This window comes from Mus caroli, chromosome 3 (assembly GCF_900094665.2).
Source record: "Mus caroli chromosome 3, CAROLI_EIJ_v1.1, whole genome shotgun sequence".
In the NCBI taxonomy this organism is placed as follows: Eukaryota; Metazoa; Chordata; class Mammalia; order Rodentia; family Muridae; genus Mus; species Mus caroli.
Genome location: NC_034572.1, coordinates 25942888 through 25962169, shown reverse-complemented (window position 1 = coordinate 25962169; position 19282 = coordinate 25942888). Strand labels below are relative to the sequence as shown.

General features: G+C 40.9%; 2 protein-coding genes across 14 annotated transcripts in view; one reads left to right on the top strand and one right to left on the bottom strand.

Annotated features, from left to right (window-relative positions):
* Positions 1 to 13627, top strand: part of Phc3 (polyhomeotic homolog 3) — a 68955-nt gene extending 55328 nt beyond the window's left edge. For all 5 annotated transcript variants that reach the window (XR_002377487.2, XM_021157280.2, XM_029474910.1 and 2 more), the window contains one exon: positions 5606 to 13627. Coding sequence is in view for 4 of the 5 variants with exons in the window: in XM_021157280.2 (XP_021012939.1) it covers positions 5606 to 5760 (155 nt within the window). In the remaining variant the exon portion in view is untranslated. The remainder of the gene's footprint in view (positions 1 to 5605) is intronic.
* A 1434-nt stretch (positions 13628 to 15061) lies between these two features.
* Gpr160 (G protein-coupled receptor 160) overlaps positions 15062 to 19282 on the bottom strand; it is a 39520-nt gene continuing 35299 nt past the window's right edge. For all 9 annotated transcript variants that reach the window (XM_021158129.1, XM_021158127.1, XM_021158130.1 and 6 more), the window contains one exon: positions 15062 to 16514. In XM_021158129.1, the coding sequence (XP_021013788.1) occupies positions 15431 to 16441 (1011 nt within the window). In that variant the 5' untranslated portion in view covers positions 16442 to 16514 and the 3' untranslated portion in view covers positions 15062 to 15430. The remainder of the gene's footprint in view (positions 16515 to 19282) is intronic.

Below are 19282 nucleotides of genomic sequence, written 5' to 3'. Positions count from 1 at the left end.
CTGGGTTTGTTGTTGTTGTTTGTCTGTTTGTTTTTATTTTAATTTGTAAAACACTGGTATTATGAACCTAGAAAATGAGATTTTAAAGCCATGTTTCGTTTTGGTGTTATTGTGAGTTGACGTAAAGGCATACATCTCACTTGGGTTATTCATCAGACACTTTTAAAGTGATTTCAAATTGAGCTAACTATTGAGATGTCGCTGTCTTCCTGTGAAGGTTTTAGAAGCAACTTTTTAGAAGCAAACTTAAGAGTTGAAGGAATACATCTAGAAATAGTAGTTTAAAGACTGCTACTGTAAATTTTACCTCACTTACTGAATTCTGAAGTTTTATTATTGTATCATAGCTTTTCCAAATGCTAATTTTTAGCAAACTCAAGGTATAGTCCTGTTTATAGGAAGAAAGAATTGTTTAAAGGAAGAATGTTTCGTGTAAATTTGTAAGCACTTGTGTAAGAAAACCAAGGTGTACGTTAACAGCGGACCAATATGCTTAGACTCTAAACTTGTTCTCTTAGCTAGGGTTGGGGTGGTGAACCTTCACTGATGATTGTTTTAATATTTAAACAAACAAAACCAAACTTTAGTTTCAGATCAGCACAATGGTCTTGAGATTAACTTGTGTTTTGCCTCTGTGGTGGTCTCTTTCCTTGTGTTTGTGAGCCTGGGTTCTGACTGGGGCAGAGATGTCTTTTCCTTTGGGCAGGGGAGTTGTTTTAGACCTAGTACAATTAATTATCCCAGATAACCAGCATGCTGCCCTTACTGCTGAGATGGGTCATTCAAGGGCTGTTCGTCATGGAGTTTCCGAGCATCCAGCTTGTGCTCCCTCTGGACTGCTTCAGTAGTGTCTTAGTCAGGGTTTCTATTCCTGCACAAACATCATGATCAAGAAGCAAGTTGGGGAGGAAAGGGTTTATTCAGCTTACGCCATAACTGCTGTTCATCACCAAAGGAAGTCAGGACTGGAACCCAAGCAGGTCAGGAAGCAGGAGCTGATGCAGAGGCCACGGAGGGATGTTTCTTACTGGCTTGCTTTCCCTGGCTTGCTCAGCTTGCTTTCTTATAGAGCCAAGACTACCAATCCAGGGATGGCACTACCTACAGTGGGCTCTCACACCCTTGATCACTAATTGAGACAATGCCTTACAGCTGGATCTCATGGAGGCATTTCCTCAAGGGAGGCTCCTTTCTCTGTGACAACTCCAGCTTTTGTCAAGTTGACACAAAACCAGCCAGTACAATTGACCCCTTGTCAGCTTGACACACAAACTCATTGCTATTAAGCCTCAACCCTTACTTTCTTATTCATCCCCAGGATCTAAATAACTTTAAAAGTCCCACAGTCTTTGCAAATTCTTAAAATTTCAATCCCTTTAAAATATCTTTTTACAATTAAAAGTCTCTTAACTGTGGGCTCCACTAAAATACTTCCTTCAAGAGGGAAAAATACCAGGACACAGTCACAATGAAAAGTCACAAAATCAAACTCCAACTGTCCAATGCCTGGGATCCACTCACGATCTTCTGGATTCCTCCAAGGGCTTGGGTCACTTCTCCAGCTCTGCCCTTTGTAGCACACACCTCGTTCTCTAGGCTCCAGATACCTGTACTTCACTGCTGCTGCTGTTCTTGGTGGTCATTCACGATACTGGCATCTCCAAAACCCTGCTGTCTTCTGCTGTAACTAGGCTTCACCAACAGCCTCTCCCAGACTCTCTTCATGATGCCAAGCCTCAACTCCTTTGCATGACCCCTTCAAGTCCTGGGCCATCAACTATAACCAAAGCTGCACCTTCACCAATGGCCTTCCATGGCCTTTCACAGTGCTGAGCCTTAGCTGCGCTCCATGACCCCTTCATGCCTTCAAAACCAGTGCCATCTGGATGACTCTTACACATTACCATGTCTAGCTACAGCACGAAGTACAACCTTGGCTATCTCTGGAACACAGCCTCTTTGTGCTCTTAAAAAAAAACACTTCCCAGGAGATTTCACCTCAATGATGCTGGTCTCTTCTTAATCACCACTAATTTCTTAGCTCCAGCTAACCAGCATCAATAGTCCCAGTAATGCAAAAATTTCGCTTTCGTAGTTTTGGTATCTTGTTAATCACAGCTGATTGTTCAGCCCCAGCTAACCAAAACCACAGAATCTTCATAAAACGGCATCAGCCCTGATAAAGAGTCTTTAATTTTCCCTCTGAAATTTCACAAGTCAGGCCTCCATCTTCTGCCCTGTTCTCAACATTATCTTCCAAGCTCCTACAGAACATCTCACAGAGGCCTCCTTGCTTGATCACTAATTGAGAAAATGCCTTACAGCTGGATCTCATGGAGGCATTTCCTCAAGGGAGGCTCCTTTCTCTGTGATAACTCCAGCTTGTGTCAAGTTGACACACAAAAGCAGCCAGTACAAGTAGATCACAATGGGCTCATGGGCTTTGTCTTGCTCTTCCTTCATTTGAGTTCAACACCCATTCCCCAGCCTGGACATTCTTGGCTTACTGAGTCCACCTGCGTTTAAGAACATAATATATCATTACAAAGAGACAGACTTGATTGGCTGTACTCATTTATTGCTGATGAAGTAGGAGTATTTCTGAATTGCTGTGACAGACCAAATCATACTATTTGTGAAGTCTGTTATCACCTTTCTAAAAATTTTCCTCAGAGTAATGCTCTATAGCTCAAGGTAAATCTTACACCAGAAAAATGTTTTTACCTCTCTTTCTGCCTCTGTGGCATTTATAAAAAGCTTTCTGAGAACCTTCAGGGTTATTTCTGCTTCCTGAGTAGTCTCTTTGCAAGCTTTTCTCAGTTTATCCACTTTCTGATCTCTTACATGTTTCTTCCAGATAGGATGTGCTTTCTTATAGTCAGGGCGCCCGTGTTTACCACTGGGCTCTGGTATTTTGGTGTATCATGTTAACACCCTTTGGGAACTATGTTAAAGCTTCCGGGTAGCAAACTCGCATCTCAGCGCTGTTACCAGAGTGAAAAGGAACACAACCTTGTGTGCATTGACCCTTTTCCACAAGAACACTTCTGCTTCAACAGTTGCAGGTCGTCGTCTTTAGCGCCCTTCGGTGTGCTGCCCTTTTGGAAAGACTCTTTTGAATTGATCTGTGGATCTGTAGGAATCCAGATCCCTTTGACGTCTCTGTAGGAATCCGGAATGCCAAGGAGGAATTATCCTTTAAAGGACAGCTGTGTGCTGTCTTTGGGGATGTGATTCCTCTGATGTATTGAGTAGCACATGGCATCTTTTCTGCAATTTCTACATAAAATTTGTACATAAATTTTTTTGATTTGGATTTCAAAGTGGGAGAAGTGATTGTGGACACTGGAGAATTCAGGTGGGAAGGCAAAGGCAGCAGTGTCGTTCCAAGAGCTGTGTGGGCCCCGGTCTGGGTGAGTGGTGCCAGCCAAGCTACCTACTGCTTCACCTGGTCTGTATCCGTGCTCGGCTTCTGGCAGGCAGTCAGGATGTCAGGAACTCACAGAGCTCCTGCTCCAGGGCATCTTGAATACTTAAACTTAAGAAAAATCTGGGTTTCCCCCTCCCGCACAGTGAGTTTCTAGATAAATACTTGCTTGTACCCTCCCTTTCTGTCCTAATGTAATGTTACTTTTTGTGTTTGGCTTAAGAAAACTAGGGTCTAAAAATATGACAGTAATGTATATTATTTAATCAAGCAGTTTCCCAATACACTTTAGAGATATTTTGCCAATTTTCTTGCTATCTACATCTGAAAAGGAATCCCACTCAGGAGGAACAGAGAGCATGCTGGGTATTTCCTCACGGAGAGCTCCTTCCTTCTATCCCAAATGTAGCTCTTGTGGCCCTTACTACTTGCTCCTCCTGATTTCTGAATCTAAGTAAGCCCTATCCTTTCTTTCTCTCTCTTCTTTCCTTTCCTGGGTTCTTATAAATAAGACTGGAGAGAAGAACGTTAGTTCTTCCATAAAAGAAGGATGAAGTCACAACTAGATGCAAGATTAGTCAGTTTTGTTGAGAGCTACCTCTGGGAAAAGAAAAAGGGCTTTTTTAATGGTGAGTAATCCTGTTTCATCTGTATGGTTTCTTATGTGTGGTACATGGGCAGAGCCATATAAATTTTATACAGGATCTTGAAATATAAATTGTTGAAAGTCTGAGAAATTACCAGAATAGAGACACTGAAACACTGTTGTGTCAGAAGCAGTGAGGAAGAAAGAATGGAGTCACTGAGTGACACTGAGGAAAGTGACCACACTAGGGAGCACACTGCTGGAGGGTGTCAGAGCCACAGGATGCGCTCCAGAGTGACATAGTGTCGTCACTTAGTATCTCCATAACGCCTTACGCTTCTTCACTGATCCTATGAATCATATATGTGCCACACTGTAGTGCTTCAGGATGCTCTGGGTTAGAAGGTTGGCCAGAGGGTGAGTTTACAGTGGAAAGGAGAATCATCAGGGAGAACGGCTGTGTTCCAGGGTACGGGCTAGCCACTTCTCTCTCTCTCCTCATCTGAGTCCTAGCTTCCTTTGGAATACTGATTTAAATATAACAAAAAGGCTTTAAAGATGTTAGGTGCTGTTCTTAAGCTAACGCTCATAACTTTACGATTTGTAAGGAAGCCGTCATGTCTTGCATTATCTCTTCTTTGGGTTCTGTAGTTCATTACCTGACCTTGAGGTTCCTTTACCATGATAGGGAAGTGACTGGGTAAGGTGGCTGTGCACGTGTGTTGGTAGACAAGAGAAGCAGTCAAGGGTCAGGTAGCGAGAGCGTGCTCTAGGTTGAGGGCTAATGCACCGTTTCCTTGCAGGAGACTACCCTGCAGCTTTGTAATTCCAGTGACAACTTGTTTTCTTACCAAAAGTCAGGTGAGGAGAGCTGGAGATGTGCTGAAGTGTTCAGGAGTAGAGCACTTGCCAGCCATCCCTAGAGCTCTGGGTTCTGTTCCCAGCTCCACTTAAAAAAGTGTGTGTGTGTGTGTGTGTGTGTGTGTGTGTGTGTGTGTGTGTGTATTATGGTACTTTCCTGTAATCCTAGCATGTATTGGGAAAACAGGATAATACGTTTAAGACCACCCTGCGCTACACAGATTGTTAGAAAATAGAAATGAAAAATAGAAGTAAGTCTAGTGATATTAAACTTTGAAGTTGATGTTTTAAGTTGAGCAGCATGATGTATGTCAGCAACATTATAACATGTTAATACAGCAATCCTGGGGGAACAGTGAAAATACTGTTAGATATACATGAGGCATGCAAATTCAGAAAAGGTATAGTGGGAATGAAAGTTTAATCTGAAGTTTGAGAAAATATTTCCAGATTATTATTTATAGCAAAACATTTTATTCCTCTCTCCCTGTATGTGGAATTATGTTATGCAAAGATGAGTCCATGAGGTGTAAAACTTAGTAATGCAGTTCTTTTGCATGAGAAATAGGATATGTTGCCTGCTCCCTCTTGTGTAATGGTTTTTTGACTTCTTCAAGGGTGAGCCCCAGGCCTTGTAGCACATTGGCTTCTCAGCCTCTGTTGTGAGCTCTCACACCCAGTGACAACAGAACTCTAATTGTGTGTAACTCTGTCTTCTCATGGAATTCCAGGCTGCCAGGACGTTGCAGATGAGTTCAGGGCACAAGAGATTGATGGGCAGGCCCTGCTCTTGCTAAAAGAAGACCACCTCATGAGTGCAATGAACATGAAGCTGGGCCCAGCCCTGAAGATCTGTGCACGCATCAACTCTCTGAAGGACTCTTAACAGGAGCGAGGCGTTGTGCTTCTCAGCCCATTCCTCTTACTAGGTGAAGGTAAAGCCTCGCTGGGAATTCTCTCCTGAGAATATCAGACTGATGGGGGAAGGCCGAGTGCACTGGGACCACCACAGCCAGTGCCGACGTTTCTCTTCAGATGTCCTAACTCATCATACATTTTCATAATTAGTGAACATCGGTGACATTAATTTTACCACTTACATGCTACACTGAAAGACTTGTTACAGAGGCCCATATTTTTCAAAGAAACATGTTATACTAGAAAATTTTTTAAAGGTAATGTTTATCATTAATATAAAAAAACCTTTTAAAAATAATTATTGATTTACACTCCCCCTCCTTTAATTCTCTTTTCTTATACGTTTTCCTTCCCTGTTAGTTTTCTAAATGTTGTCATAGAGATATAGGATAATTTAGGAGCCCATTGACAGAACTGAATGCAATGAAATGCCAGTCTGTTTTAAAAAGCGTATCTTCCAGACAAATGCTTTGGCTGTGAAAAGGGATTGTGTTTTAGCATAAGCAGTATTTTTGAAGTTCTCAAGGGTCTCTAGTCTAGCCTTTACCCAGGTTGGCATGACTGACAATTTTCCTCCTGGTTTGTACATTAAGAGCAATAGTTCTCAGTGGAGAACTTGTCCTCCAGGGGACAATTGGCAATATCTAGACACATTCTGGTTGCCATGGCTTGGGCTTGAGTTTTGGTGAGGGTGGTTATAGGAACTGAGGTGTGACAGCCAGTGGAGATGTTGCTGACTACCCTACAGTACATAGGATGCCCCTCTGTCAGCAGGATCGATGTGTTATGGATGCCAGTGGTGCCAGTGAGCACAGTGAGCAGCCTGGCTGAGCAGAGCGGCATACTTAATTGATGGCTGTGAGGAGGACGATGTGCAGTGAAGGGTTAGCCAGTGGCACCAGAGTTCCTCAGAAGCAGGTTTTGGTTTTACTGTATACTAGAAAGGAAAGGAAATCCATAAACCTGGGCTATAAAACTAGGCTAACTCACAGATCATGTGACTCTGGTGTGGCCCTGGCCCATTGTCACCTCTTCCTGACTCTGTTCTGTGCACTATGATGGTGCTTGATGCAGTCATGCCTCGGAGCCTCTTTCAGCAGCCCAGTGGCAGTGGAGGTGGAATCCCTTCCTTGAAGCAACCCTGCTGAGTCTGGCTAGAATGCATAGTTCTTTCTCCCTTACTAAGGCTGTGGATTCTTCCCACGAAGTATTTAAAGTGATTTCTCCTAATCAGAAGTTTTTATTCAACAGTTTTCTGTTAGGACACTAAGCCAAATTTTTCTGTGGATGCTCTGAAATCTTTGTAGTGCTGGGCATCAAAAGATTTGCTGACGTTGTTTGCTTTCTCTATCTTTTTGCTACAAGTTTGAGAACTCTGAACAAATGAAGGGACATGTGCATAGCCTTGGCACAGATGGAAAAGACAGCAGAGTCTGAGCTCAGTCATCTTTATGGCGCTTTTCAGAGATTGGGTTGAGTTAGTAGAAGACTAAAAGATGTCACAAAGACATCACAGATAAATTTATCTTTTGGCTTTGTGTAATTAGAAAATGTTGGTTATTTTTATACAGAAATACAGTGGATAATTTTTTAATCTTTAGCTGCCTCTTGTTTGAATGTATGCTTTGTGAGATTACTGCTGTAGTAGTTTTAAGAGCTGTTCGCTAGTAGTCCTGCGGAGACTCAGAATGTGTAAGTAGCTGAGGCTCCTGTTTCAGACTACAGTAGTATAGGCTACGTTCCCTATTTCTTTGTATCACATTTGGTTATTCACGTTTCAAGGAAGGCAGGTATTCTACAGTCACCTGCATATATTAGTACTGAGTCATCATGGCAGAGTTGTCACAGACGTTCCTGTCTCCTAACAGAGGCTGGCTATGCAGCATTAAGGACTGCCTGCCATAATGAAGGAAGCACAAGGCACATTTCCTCTGGAATGAAAACTGTGGTGTAGTTAGTAATCCACAGTGAATATGGGATTGTCCAGAATAGACCTCCAGCAATAATGCTTCCCTCCTACAAATACTTACATATAGTCTTTAAGGCATTATGTAACTCTGCACTTGTACTAAAACCAGCCCATCGTGTGCTTTTGAGAAACCCCTGTGCCTAGCACTGTCCATAAGCACCCCTAAACAGTTTACACGAAGGGTTTCTCTTGGAGGATGCCTTCTTGTCCTTCATCTTAGAAGTAGTCCAGATCTTCTGTTGTCTGCACTTAAATTTAACTAGCAAATACACTTTTTTTTTTTACAAGTGGGTTATTTTATTTAGAAGTGGCTCATTTGGCGTTTGGTAGTTCTCCCATTGCTGTAGGTACTTCTAGGTAATTTTTAATTGTGCTAATTTGAAAGCTTCAATTACATTAAATGGGGACACATTCTGTGTTTCTCCCTATCTCCTGAGTATTAGGCTGTTCGATGTGACATGGACGGGAAGAACGCTAGCTTCATTTCCTTTCTTATTACTAAGCACTTAAGAACTTTCTTAGAGGAAAAAAAGACAGGAAGGGAACATGGTTTCTTCCTATTTTTGCTTCCTGAGTTTGCCTTGCCTGACTTGAAACCCTTCAACCACTGTGGGACACACTTTTCACATGTTATTTGTTTTAAGTTCTGTGTTCCTAGGAAAATAAACAGCTGGCTTGTAAAAGTTACTTTAAACTTAGACGCTTTGCATACACACATGTAAGGCACAGTGACACAGCTTTATCAGCACAGCAGGGAATGCTGCCTCCACACCTGACACCTTCCGTGACAGTGACTGATGGATGGGCAGAGTCACACTACCTGGGAGTAGAGATGCCAGAACAAGAGGAGAGCGTGTTGGTAAAGCAGCTAGTGTGTGGCAGAGCGGACGGGGCCTCTTCCTCTGCTCAGTTCATCAGGGCTGACTTTCTGTGTTTTAGGAGTCCTGCTGCTTTCCTCTTTGTTTCTTGTGTTGGAAGACTGTATTGTTACCATGCCTTTGAGTAACTATTCACAGTCAGTCTTCATATATTAAGTGCATCTATTTATAAGCACAAGTCTTGGATTGAAATCTTTCAGAGGACTCATTTTCTCATAAGCTTGTTAGGTTGTGTGTCTCAGCACCTGTGTCCAGTATATGAAATCTCTGACTGGGAATACTCTTAAAGCATTTCAGACATGTTCTCAGCTAGAGAGGCTGGCTAAGTGTTGTAGTTTGAAGACTTGGGGAATGCCAGCAACACTTGCTGCTGACTGGTACTTTTAGCATGGGATGGCCTCACCTCCTCTCCTGCACTGAGTCCCATCTACCTCCAACCCCACCTCCAATAAAGTACACAGACTTTCTTAGTTTTTTACTTGGGGTTGGGTTGCATCCTGGCTTGGAGAGCTTCAGGCTTTTGTACTAGGGCGGGCCTTTATAACTTCACCACTTGTATTTCAATCAAAGTCTTATCCATCTATGCAATTGTTTCCTAGTTTCTTGTGTACCATATGTCTGTGTGACTTATTCCTTGAAGGTTATTTGAGAAGGGGAGTGGAAAGGGGGAGTAAACGACAGATAGGAAGATGATATTGCGACCTGAATGAAGACATTTAGCATGATGATGGTCCTTAGTAGCTAGGTATCCTTGGTGATGGATGGCTGGACAAGGTGTGTTAGTTGTTTTGTTTGTTGGTGCTAGGGACTGAGTCAGGGCCTCACACGACACCTGAGATTGTGTACTGTATTGTTTTATTTTCTTGTTTGCCTAGACTAACCTGGAATTGTGGTCCTCTGACCTTCTCTCAAGTGCTAGAACTTAATATCTGTGCCACCATGCCAATCCTAGCCCCTATGGTTTTAAATTGTCAAGATTTGGTTAAAGTCAAATTAGGTATTTCTCTTTATCACCTGTCCCTGCTCTGAGGAGTGTTGATATTAATAGTACCACTGGTACCCAAGTTGAGTAATCCTGGATTTTTGAAGATGATAATCAATCAGAGGGAGAGAATCTGTCAAAATGTAGGAGTTTGTTATGATCGCGTGGCATCTCCACAGTCAGATATGACAGTTAGCTCAGTGTTGCAGCCAGTCATAGGGAAGGAAGGCACTGCAGGACAGTTCCTGACTGGTGGGCTCCAGTAAGCCCAAGCCCACTGACCATGACATGAACTGTTCCAACTCCAGTCTTCAGTACTGATATGTCACTCCATTCAGAGTGTTTTGTTTCATATCAAAGCTGGGTTTTGAATTTAGCTGAGTACAAATAAGTACTAGGAAGAGTAAATGTGTTTTGTTATTCAAATTTAACAAATTGAACTCATTGAAGCCCTTAAGGAATTCTCTGGGAAGATATTTCTGGTGTTAGATTTTAAAATGCATTACCATATAGTTTATAGTTGAAATAAAAGCTGTTTTCCAATTAAAAATGTTGAAAATGATATTGACATTTTAAAAAGTAGCCTGAAATGGTTATCAGTTGTCTATGCAGTTTTAGAGTTAAGTCTGTTTATTTAGAGTTAAGTCTTATCAGTTGTATATGCAGTTTTAGAGCTAAGTCTACTTGACATTATACTAAGAGAAAACTTTTTTCTTTTTGAAAGTTACAAGATATGAGTTTATCTACAATTATTACCATCATGTTCTAGAGAAAAACCTTAGGAGGCCCCGCCCTCTGTTGACTCGCACAGCTTCTCTACAGCAGAGTCTCATTTGCACACACTCTGGCGAGTGCCATACCTAAGGGAAATTATTTCCACAAGGGCTTTATTTTCTTTCTCCTTTGATAACTTGTGGACCTTTTATTTTATTTAAAATGCAATTTGAATATAATGTTAGGCACAAAATGAGCTTCTATATAACTATATTTTAGGCAGAGGTCTTTGTGAGGCTTTTCAAGTGTAAACCTACTGCTGTCTATGATATTCCTGATATTGGGCATAAATCTATAGGATGAGAAAATTTAAAGTAGTATGTAATGAATGAATTTTAATTAAAAAAAATCAGTATAAATCTAAAACATCATTATGCTAGCATGGCATGGTTTTAATGAAATGTAAGAGGGATGTAGTTAAGTCCTTTATAATGTCTAACTTAGTTTCAGTCATCATCTTAGATATTCATAGTATCTATTGCTTTTGGCTTAATGGAATACATCAGTGTTTTGTCCTTTCTCTGACCGTGGTGAACGAGTAGTGGAGATTAGAACATCATTGAGGAAAACATGAACCCACTGAAGGGAGTTTTTAAATCTTGCCTCAACTAAACTGAATATGTACAGTGTTGAAATCCTTATACATAATGCTTGTGTTAAATGTTTTGGTAGTATTAAAAAGTGAGCAAATCACAACTCTTCCTCAGCAGTGAGAGATAAATACACTGCTGCTGCATTGCTGTGCTGAGGGGAGAGGAGACTCCAGATGGCCGGCAGCCCTGGGACTCGCTGGGCAGCTATTTGGCTTTTTATCTCATTTCAATGTAGTGTGATACCTGCACTGCTAAATAGGCTGGTTTTGTTGTTGTTGTTGTTTTTTGCTTAAATCATTTTTAAGGGAATATCCTCCCCGAGCTTTAAAGTTACAATCCTAAGCTACACAATTGGGATTACCACGGGGCTGACCGACTGACAAGTGAATATCAGTACCCATGCACTTACTCCTTCATTTGTAAACTATCTGAGCACTTGGCTTATGTGTGCAATATATGACCAAGAAAATAGCAAGTAAAGTCTTCCCAAACAAACTCAGTGCTGCTTAAGCATATATGTCCGTACAACCAGGAATTAATGGTAATTAACCAGTAATGCCCTGCTCTCTGGGAATGGGGGTTTAATAACATCCAAGTGCTAAATCACATCACCACTCACATATTTCCCACCTGTGGACCATCTCCTTGACTGTTGACAACAGTAAGACTGCTTGCCCTGACCGGCTGTGAAACTGTTGTGACAGGCACTGTCAGGACAGTCCCTTTACGTGGTCTGTGGGTGGCAGGATGCAAGAAGTCAATGTGAAATCATTGTGCATTTTTAGTTGCAAAAGTTTATATCCAGTATTAATAGTGGAATAGTTTTCCAAAACAGAATCATCTGAAACGAGGCAGAGAACAGGTTGCAATGGCTGCTTTCTCCACAGTGCTGACTATATTGTAGTGTGTTAGAGACAGCCACTTCTCAAAGACAGGGAAGACCCAGAAAGGGTCTGCACTGCATCGTGAAAAGTCAGAACTGGTGACAGAAGGCAGTTCCTAGTTGGGTGGTGGCTCACACCTTTAATTCCAGCCTTGGGACGAAGAAGCAGGCAGATCTCTGAGAGTCCAAGGCCAGCCTGGTCTACAGAGCAAGTTCCAGGACAGCCAGGCTACACAGAGAAACCCTGTCTCGAAAGCCACCACCACCACCAACAAAAAGCAGATCCTGCTTGTGCTGGCAAGTATTTAAGGAGTGAAGATGGGGTCAAAGTCACTTTTAATGGTGTGAATTCCTGTGTCACTCTGGGGCTCTGTGAATCAGGTTGTAATTCTTGTTTTAAATGCTAACTAACATCAGTTGCTACTCACATTCTCTATAAAGATATAAAAATATATTTTAAAAACTTTATGTATCATAGCTATAGGTTTTTAAAGTGGGGAAATGCCCAAATAAAGTGTTAAATTACAATATATAATAGATGCTTTCAAATTAAGGTTTTTGTAAGTTAAAATAATCTAAATAGCCCACTAATCTGATCTTTGTAATTTGTCTCATGCTTCTGGTTACTTTTAAGGTGTTTTTTAAGTTTTTGAAATACACCTAAGTTGTAAAATATCCTGTGTTGTTTAGAGCTCTGTTGTATAAATGCTGTTCTTGTGTCTGTATTCTTAGACCTTAAGAATTCAGCTGAGAATACAGAGTGTAATTTTTGTGTATGACTCCCACGTTGATGGAATTGACTGCCAATCACCTCATTCAGAGATGGGTCTTGGTTTGTACAGTAGGGGATTAAAAATCAAAATTCAGAAATTGTTGGAAAGTGCAGGGATTATGCTAGGGTTGTACATTACAGACAGCCATGCACAGGGAGGCGGGGGAGGGAGGCTGCTGACTTCAAGCCTCTTGGATTTGGTGAGAATGCTTTGCAAATGGCACTTAAAATTTGTTTCACAAAGGCAGGTTGCTGGGATTAACTGTTTTTTAATATTTTAAGGACATTTTTAGAAATCTTCCTTTTGGTTCTGACCATTGTTCTAAAATCAAAGTTTTATAATTAAAAAAAAAAAAACTCAAAAGATGATTCATCAAGGAAAAAAGCATCACCAAGGGGGAAAGAAAACATGTTTTAATCTTAGAGAAAGCAAATGTTAGGGTTATAATAGATGTGTCTTACATTGGATGTTGTATTAGAGACCTCCTCACAGGAAATGATATAGTTCTAGCACCCTTAGCATAGAGTTCCTAGCCTGGCGTCCATAGCTACAGTTTTACAGTATATAACCTGAAAATGAAGTTAATTTTGCATTGTAAGAGCACACCATTATCTATGTAAAAAGTGTTCATTTGCTGTATTTTTTTAAGAAAAGAGAAAGCACTTTCATATTAAGTAGCATGTGTGTGAATTTTAGACTTCCTATGTGTGTCTAGTCAGTGAAGTTCAAGGAGCATCGATGTCTGCTGGCGATGTTAACTGCTAACGGAAGCACCTTATCCTCTGCTGCTTAACCTTGCTTGGATTGCACCTTTGTTACCTGCACACTTTCACATAGAGTATTGTAACATGGCTTCGAGTGGGTCTGGGCGGACAGCTAGTGGTGGGCCTACAGGATCTTTTATTTATGTTGTTTATATTACAATAATATATTGTAGACCAGTTGTAACTTCAGTTCTTTACAAATAAAAGCCTGACTGGTTATTGAATTTTTAATTTCTTTAAGCTTTTGAGAGATAGGGAAATCTAATAAAGACCTTAATGGAGGGCTGGACTGGCTATAAATTTCTTGCTATCTAATCTACAAAGAGTATATTAAGTTCAGTATAGCTAAGTATGTTTTATTCTCATGTTATGGCCATTTGGAAGGCAAAAAACTGTGGAGAGGGAATTGTACACCAGTGAATTAAAAGGGCCAGCTCCGAACATCTGAACCACACAAGCACATACCATTGCTCACTGCAACCGAGGGTATGTCTGTTGAGCTACGCTGTCAGCGTAGCCTCACAAATCAGGTATGTCGGCTTTCAATATGGTTGTATCTCTATTTGCATTTTAAAAACAGAACAATATAATTTTTTATTCCTTTGTAAAAATTAAGACCTAATTTTTTTAAACATTTTAAATCCACACAGACCTGCAATTACCACACTGCTGCTCCATGGCAGATCATGAACTTGATAGGTACAACTACTTTTTAAAACTGTAACCTTCTGTTACACACAGGTACACACATAAATGGACACGTGTGAGTTGTGATGTTAAAAGGTAAGTCATCGTGGGGGAGGAGGGACTGGGATGATCTCATGTAGCCCAGGCTGACCTCAAGGTAACCAATGATAACTTTGAATTTCTGATTTTCTTGCTTACACCTCCCAAGTACAGGATTATAGACATATGCTATTGCACTCAGTTTCTGTGGTGCTAGGGCTTTGTGCATGCTAGTAGGCAGTCCACCAATAAGTGATAGCTTCAGTTAAAAGCTACTAATTTTAGGAATGCTAGTGGTGGTTCTTGCAACACGTGTTAGCATTTGTAAATAGCATCCAAGATAGCCATGTGGTTTAATTCATGAAGTATGTTCAGGTTAGTCTGCCTTACAGTGCTTTGCTCAGGGTTTTTTTGTTTTGTTTTGTTTTGTTTTCTTAACTGGGGAGGGTGGTTAGGAGTTGTGCCCAGAGCAATTTTGGGAATATGTGGAGACATTTTTGATTGCCACTTCTGGGGAAGGTGCCACTGGCATCTATACAATGTGTAGGGTTATCCATAGAAGACAGGATTATCCAGCCCTTAATCTCATGTTACTACCATGATTATGATCTGATAACCATATGCTATAACTGAACAAGCAATTGGCTTGCATGGCAAGAGCCTTCATTGCTCCTAACTCCAGAGGTTGAATAGCTGAAACTCTGCAGGAATATTTGTAATAAAATACTTTAGCTGGTGGCGCATGCCTTTAATCCCAGCACTTGGGAGGCAGAGGCAGGTGGATTTCTGAGTTCGAGGCCAGCCTGGTCTACAGAGTGAGTTCCAGGACAGCCAGGGCTACACAGAGAAACCCTGTCTCAAAACAAAAACAAAAACAAAAAACAAATAAAATGAGCTAATCTCCCCATATATTTTATTGACACCAAATCCTGTTAAGTCTTTTATTTTTGCTCTAAAGTTTATAAAATATTTAAGCTCAGATCTTAAAGTTGGCAAATAGAATCTCAAATTTATATAACATTTTGCACCCAGTAGGTTTTTTTGGAGTGAAACATCAAGCTGGACACATGTTAACATGTTTACTTTGCTTTTGGATTAATACCAAATATTCCACAATGCTGTCGAGCAGGCATAAACATTCTGCTGTGCTAATGCATCCTTAGCACTACTTGGTATCTGCCCCATAGAGGCTGTGCTGGAAAGGGGGACTCGAGCTTCAGTTCCTGTCCCGAGCCCCCTCTGTCCTTCTAAGACTGATCTTGGTGCTTCTGGGGTTCCTCCCAGCACAGCAGCATGCTAACAGATGACTATGGACATGGGCCTCTCCACTTGCTTAAGTCTATGGACTGGCACAAAGCAGCATTTCCAGTTGATGAAAGGATCCACAGGTAACGAGCTGTCTCTTAAATCAAGCTTGTGGCAGTTAAACCAATAAACTGCAGCGATGAGGAAACTGTTGACAAAGTACAGCCAGGGGACGTTCATTTCTATGTACGCCGGGATCTGAACTCTGAGGGAGAGGATGAGGACCTGAAGTGCTACAAAGGGAAACCAGGTCCCAAGAAAGCACACGATGAGCCTGGGCAAGAGTGCTTCTCTGCAGCTCACAGCGTAACCGCAGTGGGGTGGGAAAGGAAAGTAGAGGGCGGCCTTGCTCTTATAGGATACTATCCTCATAGCCTGGAGCAAGGCAACAACTTCCTGCCATGAAATCAGAAAAGCCACAAATAAAACCATCAGCATAGACAGTGACAGCCAGTGACTCTGAGTGCTGACATAGGAGGGGCACTGGTACACATAACCCCTGTGTGCCTTTAGGCTTACTGAGATGGCCGGATCAACCAAAACGTAAGCAAGGACTGAGATCCAAGTTAAAATGACTGTCAAGAAATAAAGTAACTTTTGCCACCTAGATGACTGCTTGGTGGCTCTGGACAGATTACACCAGTAGTCTATACAAGCCAGTGAGCAGACTGGGTAATGCAAGAAGCCATAAGTGAAGGAAATAATTTGTGTGAGCAGACAGATGTGGTATCTAGTAAACCTAATACCTAGAACTACAAAGTCCCTGAAGTAGGTCAGGATGGCAATGTTTACCAACAGCAGGAGATCAACAAGTGCGAGTGAAAAGCAGAAGTACTCCATCAAAGTCCAACGGGTGTCTTCCCTTCTCACTCTTAGGATGAGGATGTTTAATAACACTTTCCCCAGGATGATCAAGAACAACAGACAGGAGGCCTCGAGGAGCTGCGGAGACTGATGGAACTGGTATTGAAGAGAGCAGTTCTTTGAAGAAAGAGCTGTCATATTTTTAGTTAAATTTCAAGACCGTCTGACGAGTACACAGGAGAAGAAACAGCTTCACTTTGTTTTTTTTCCCCTGTAAAAAGAAGAAAAACGGTGGTGTTATTGTGGCGCCTCTACTTTAGAACTTTGCATGCTTCTCCACTTGCTCAAATCATGACTTAAAGGTGGAGTGAAGCATTACTAGTTGACAGACAGATACATGGATAATATGATCTTTCTTCTCCTAACACTGAATAGAGAACAAGATCAAACGTGATCAGTTTTTGAGCCCCAAACAGTCCAGAACCCTGACATCTTTACATTGAAATATTACTTAAAAGTATAAATTCTATATTAAACTATGTTTTTTTAACAACGTATACAAGAGATATTTGTATTTACTTCAGCCAAAACACATTAGAAGAAGAAGCAGGCTGGATAGTGATGCTCAGGGCAATTACCAATTGCTTCAGACAACCTTTTTTTTTTTTAATTTTCTTTTGACAAAATACTTCAAATTTAGCTAAGAGATTTTTTTTTTCTGGTATTTTTCGAGACAGGGTTTCTCTGTATAGCTCTGGCTGTCCCGGAACTCACTTTGTAGACCAGGCTGGCCTTGAACTCAGAAATCCGCCTGCCTTTGCCTCCTGAGTGCTGGGATCAAAGGCGTGCGCCACCACACCCGGCTAGCTAAGAGATTTTTAATTACTGCTTCTGTCTCATTAGATGTTACGGAACGATTTCAATTTTAACTTTGATAGGTTGTGTACATACAGACATTCAACCATTTATTTTAGGTTTCCAACTGGGTGGTTGGAAATTTAGGTTTTGAAATTTAAAGGTGAATTCCAGGGTTATGTTTAGGGGCCATTTTGAATAGCCGTTTTCACATTTTCTACCAAGCATTCTCCGGAGCTCAAAAAAAAAAAAAACCAAAAACCAACCAACCAAGCAAACCAAGCACCACTGGGTTGTGAATATGGGAGCCCATGAAAAGGAGACAGAGCAGGCTTTCTCTTTGGGATATGCTTGTTTACATATGGCACCTGGAGAGAGAATTCAGGACAGAACAGGACTGAGCATGAGTACCTACAACCTAAATATGAGAGCAAAGGGGCAAGAGCTGAGGCCTCAGTATCAAATGCACTGGCAAGTGAGAACGAGGTCAGACGAAGACATCAAGGAAGGAAGGACAGCCTTTCAAGAAAAAAAAAGATTGGGGGATATATAGCTCATTGCCTTGCATATGCAAACCCTTCCTGGGTTTGATTCTTGGCATCCCATCCCCTGGAAATGCCGTACAACATATACACCAAACACCCCCCCCCCACACACACACACACACACCAGCAAGAACAACCAAGTCCTAAAAATAACAAATCTAAGGAACGTCAACAATCAGATGGGTTAAACTAACAGGTGGCAGCCCAGTGGTAGTGCATCTGCTTCATAGGCTCACTGCCCTAGGTTTGATCCCTTATACAAAACTAACATGTAAAAAGCTGCTTCAGATAGGAAGATTTCGTTTTCTAGTGAAAAGCAATTTTTCTATGCTTGTTGAAATTTTTCACACATTAAAGTAATGATAAATTTTACAATATTTTAAGTGAATTGCAAGGTATGATGTTGTGCAACATACAGGCATAGTGATATGTGTATAGAATCCCAGCTCCCAGGAGTCACAGGTAAGTGGAGCTCTTGAGTTCAAGGTAGCCTGGTCTACGTAAAAGCCCTAGCCAGGCTTCCAGAGATCTCATATTAATAACCTAATGGCATACTTGAAAGCTTTAGAAATATAAGAACAAACAACACTCAAAAAGAGTAAACAGAAAGAAATAAACTCAGAGCAGGAATTAATGAAATAGAAACAAAAAATATTACACAGAATCAATGAAAAGATAAGTTCTTTCAAAAAATTATCAGTGCTGACAAATCTTTAGCCAGCTTAACCAAAGGAAGATCCAAATTATATAAGAAATGAGAAAAGAGCCATCACAACCGACACTGAGGAAATTCACAGAATCACAAGTACATGCTTTCAAAATCTATATTACACCAGGTTGAAAACCTAAAAGAAATGGATGAATTTCTGTATGTATATAACCTATCAAAGTTAAAATTGGAATAGATCCATAACATCTAATGATAGAAGCAGTAAATAAAAATCTCTTAATTACAAGTCCAAGCCAGATAGATTCAGTTTGGGATTTTACCAAATCCTCAAAGAAAATACCAGTATTCCTCAGATTATTTCATAAAACAGAAACAGAATAGTGCCAAGGTCTTATTATGAAGCTGTTTTTACTTTGATATCCTAACCAGACAAAGACCAACAACAGCAGAAAATTAAAGACCAATATTTCTTATAAACATCAATGCAAGATCTTAACAAAATACTTGCAAACAGAATCCAAGAACACATCAAAAATATTATCCATCATGATCAAGCTGGCCTCATTCCAGAGATGCAAGGATGGTTTAATATAAGATTTGTCTCATCCAGCTATGGATTCTGTGAGCTACGTAACAGCTTTCCTGCCTGGCAATAGTGACACAAATGTTAGAGAAGTAACTCCTCACGTTTTGATTGGACTTAAGCCCTGCTCCACAAGACGGAACCCATAGCTGATATCATCAGTGAGGTCCAGAACCTGTGGCTAGATAGGTCATGGGCCCTAGGGGAAACCATGTATTATTCCACTAAATGACTACAGCAATAAAACTACACCTAGTGACTTATTGCAATACCTATAGATCAGTGTATCTCTCAATACTCATCTGAAACACTTCTTACATACAGACCCACAACCCGCAACATGCAGAGAATGATAGATGAAGTCCCATCCCTAAATGGGATATTTG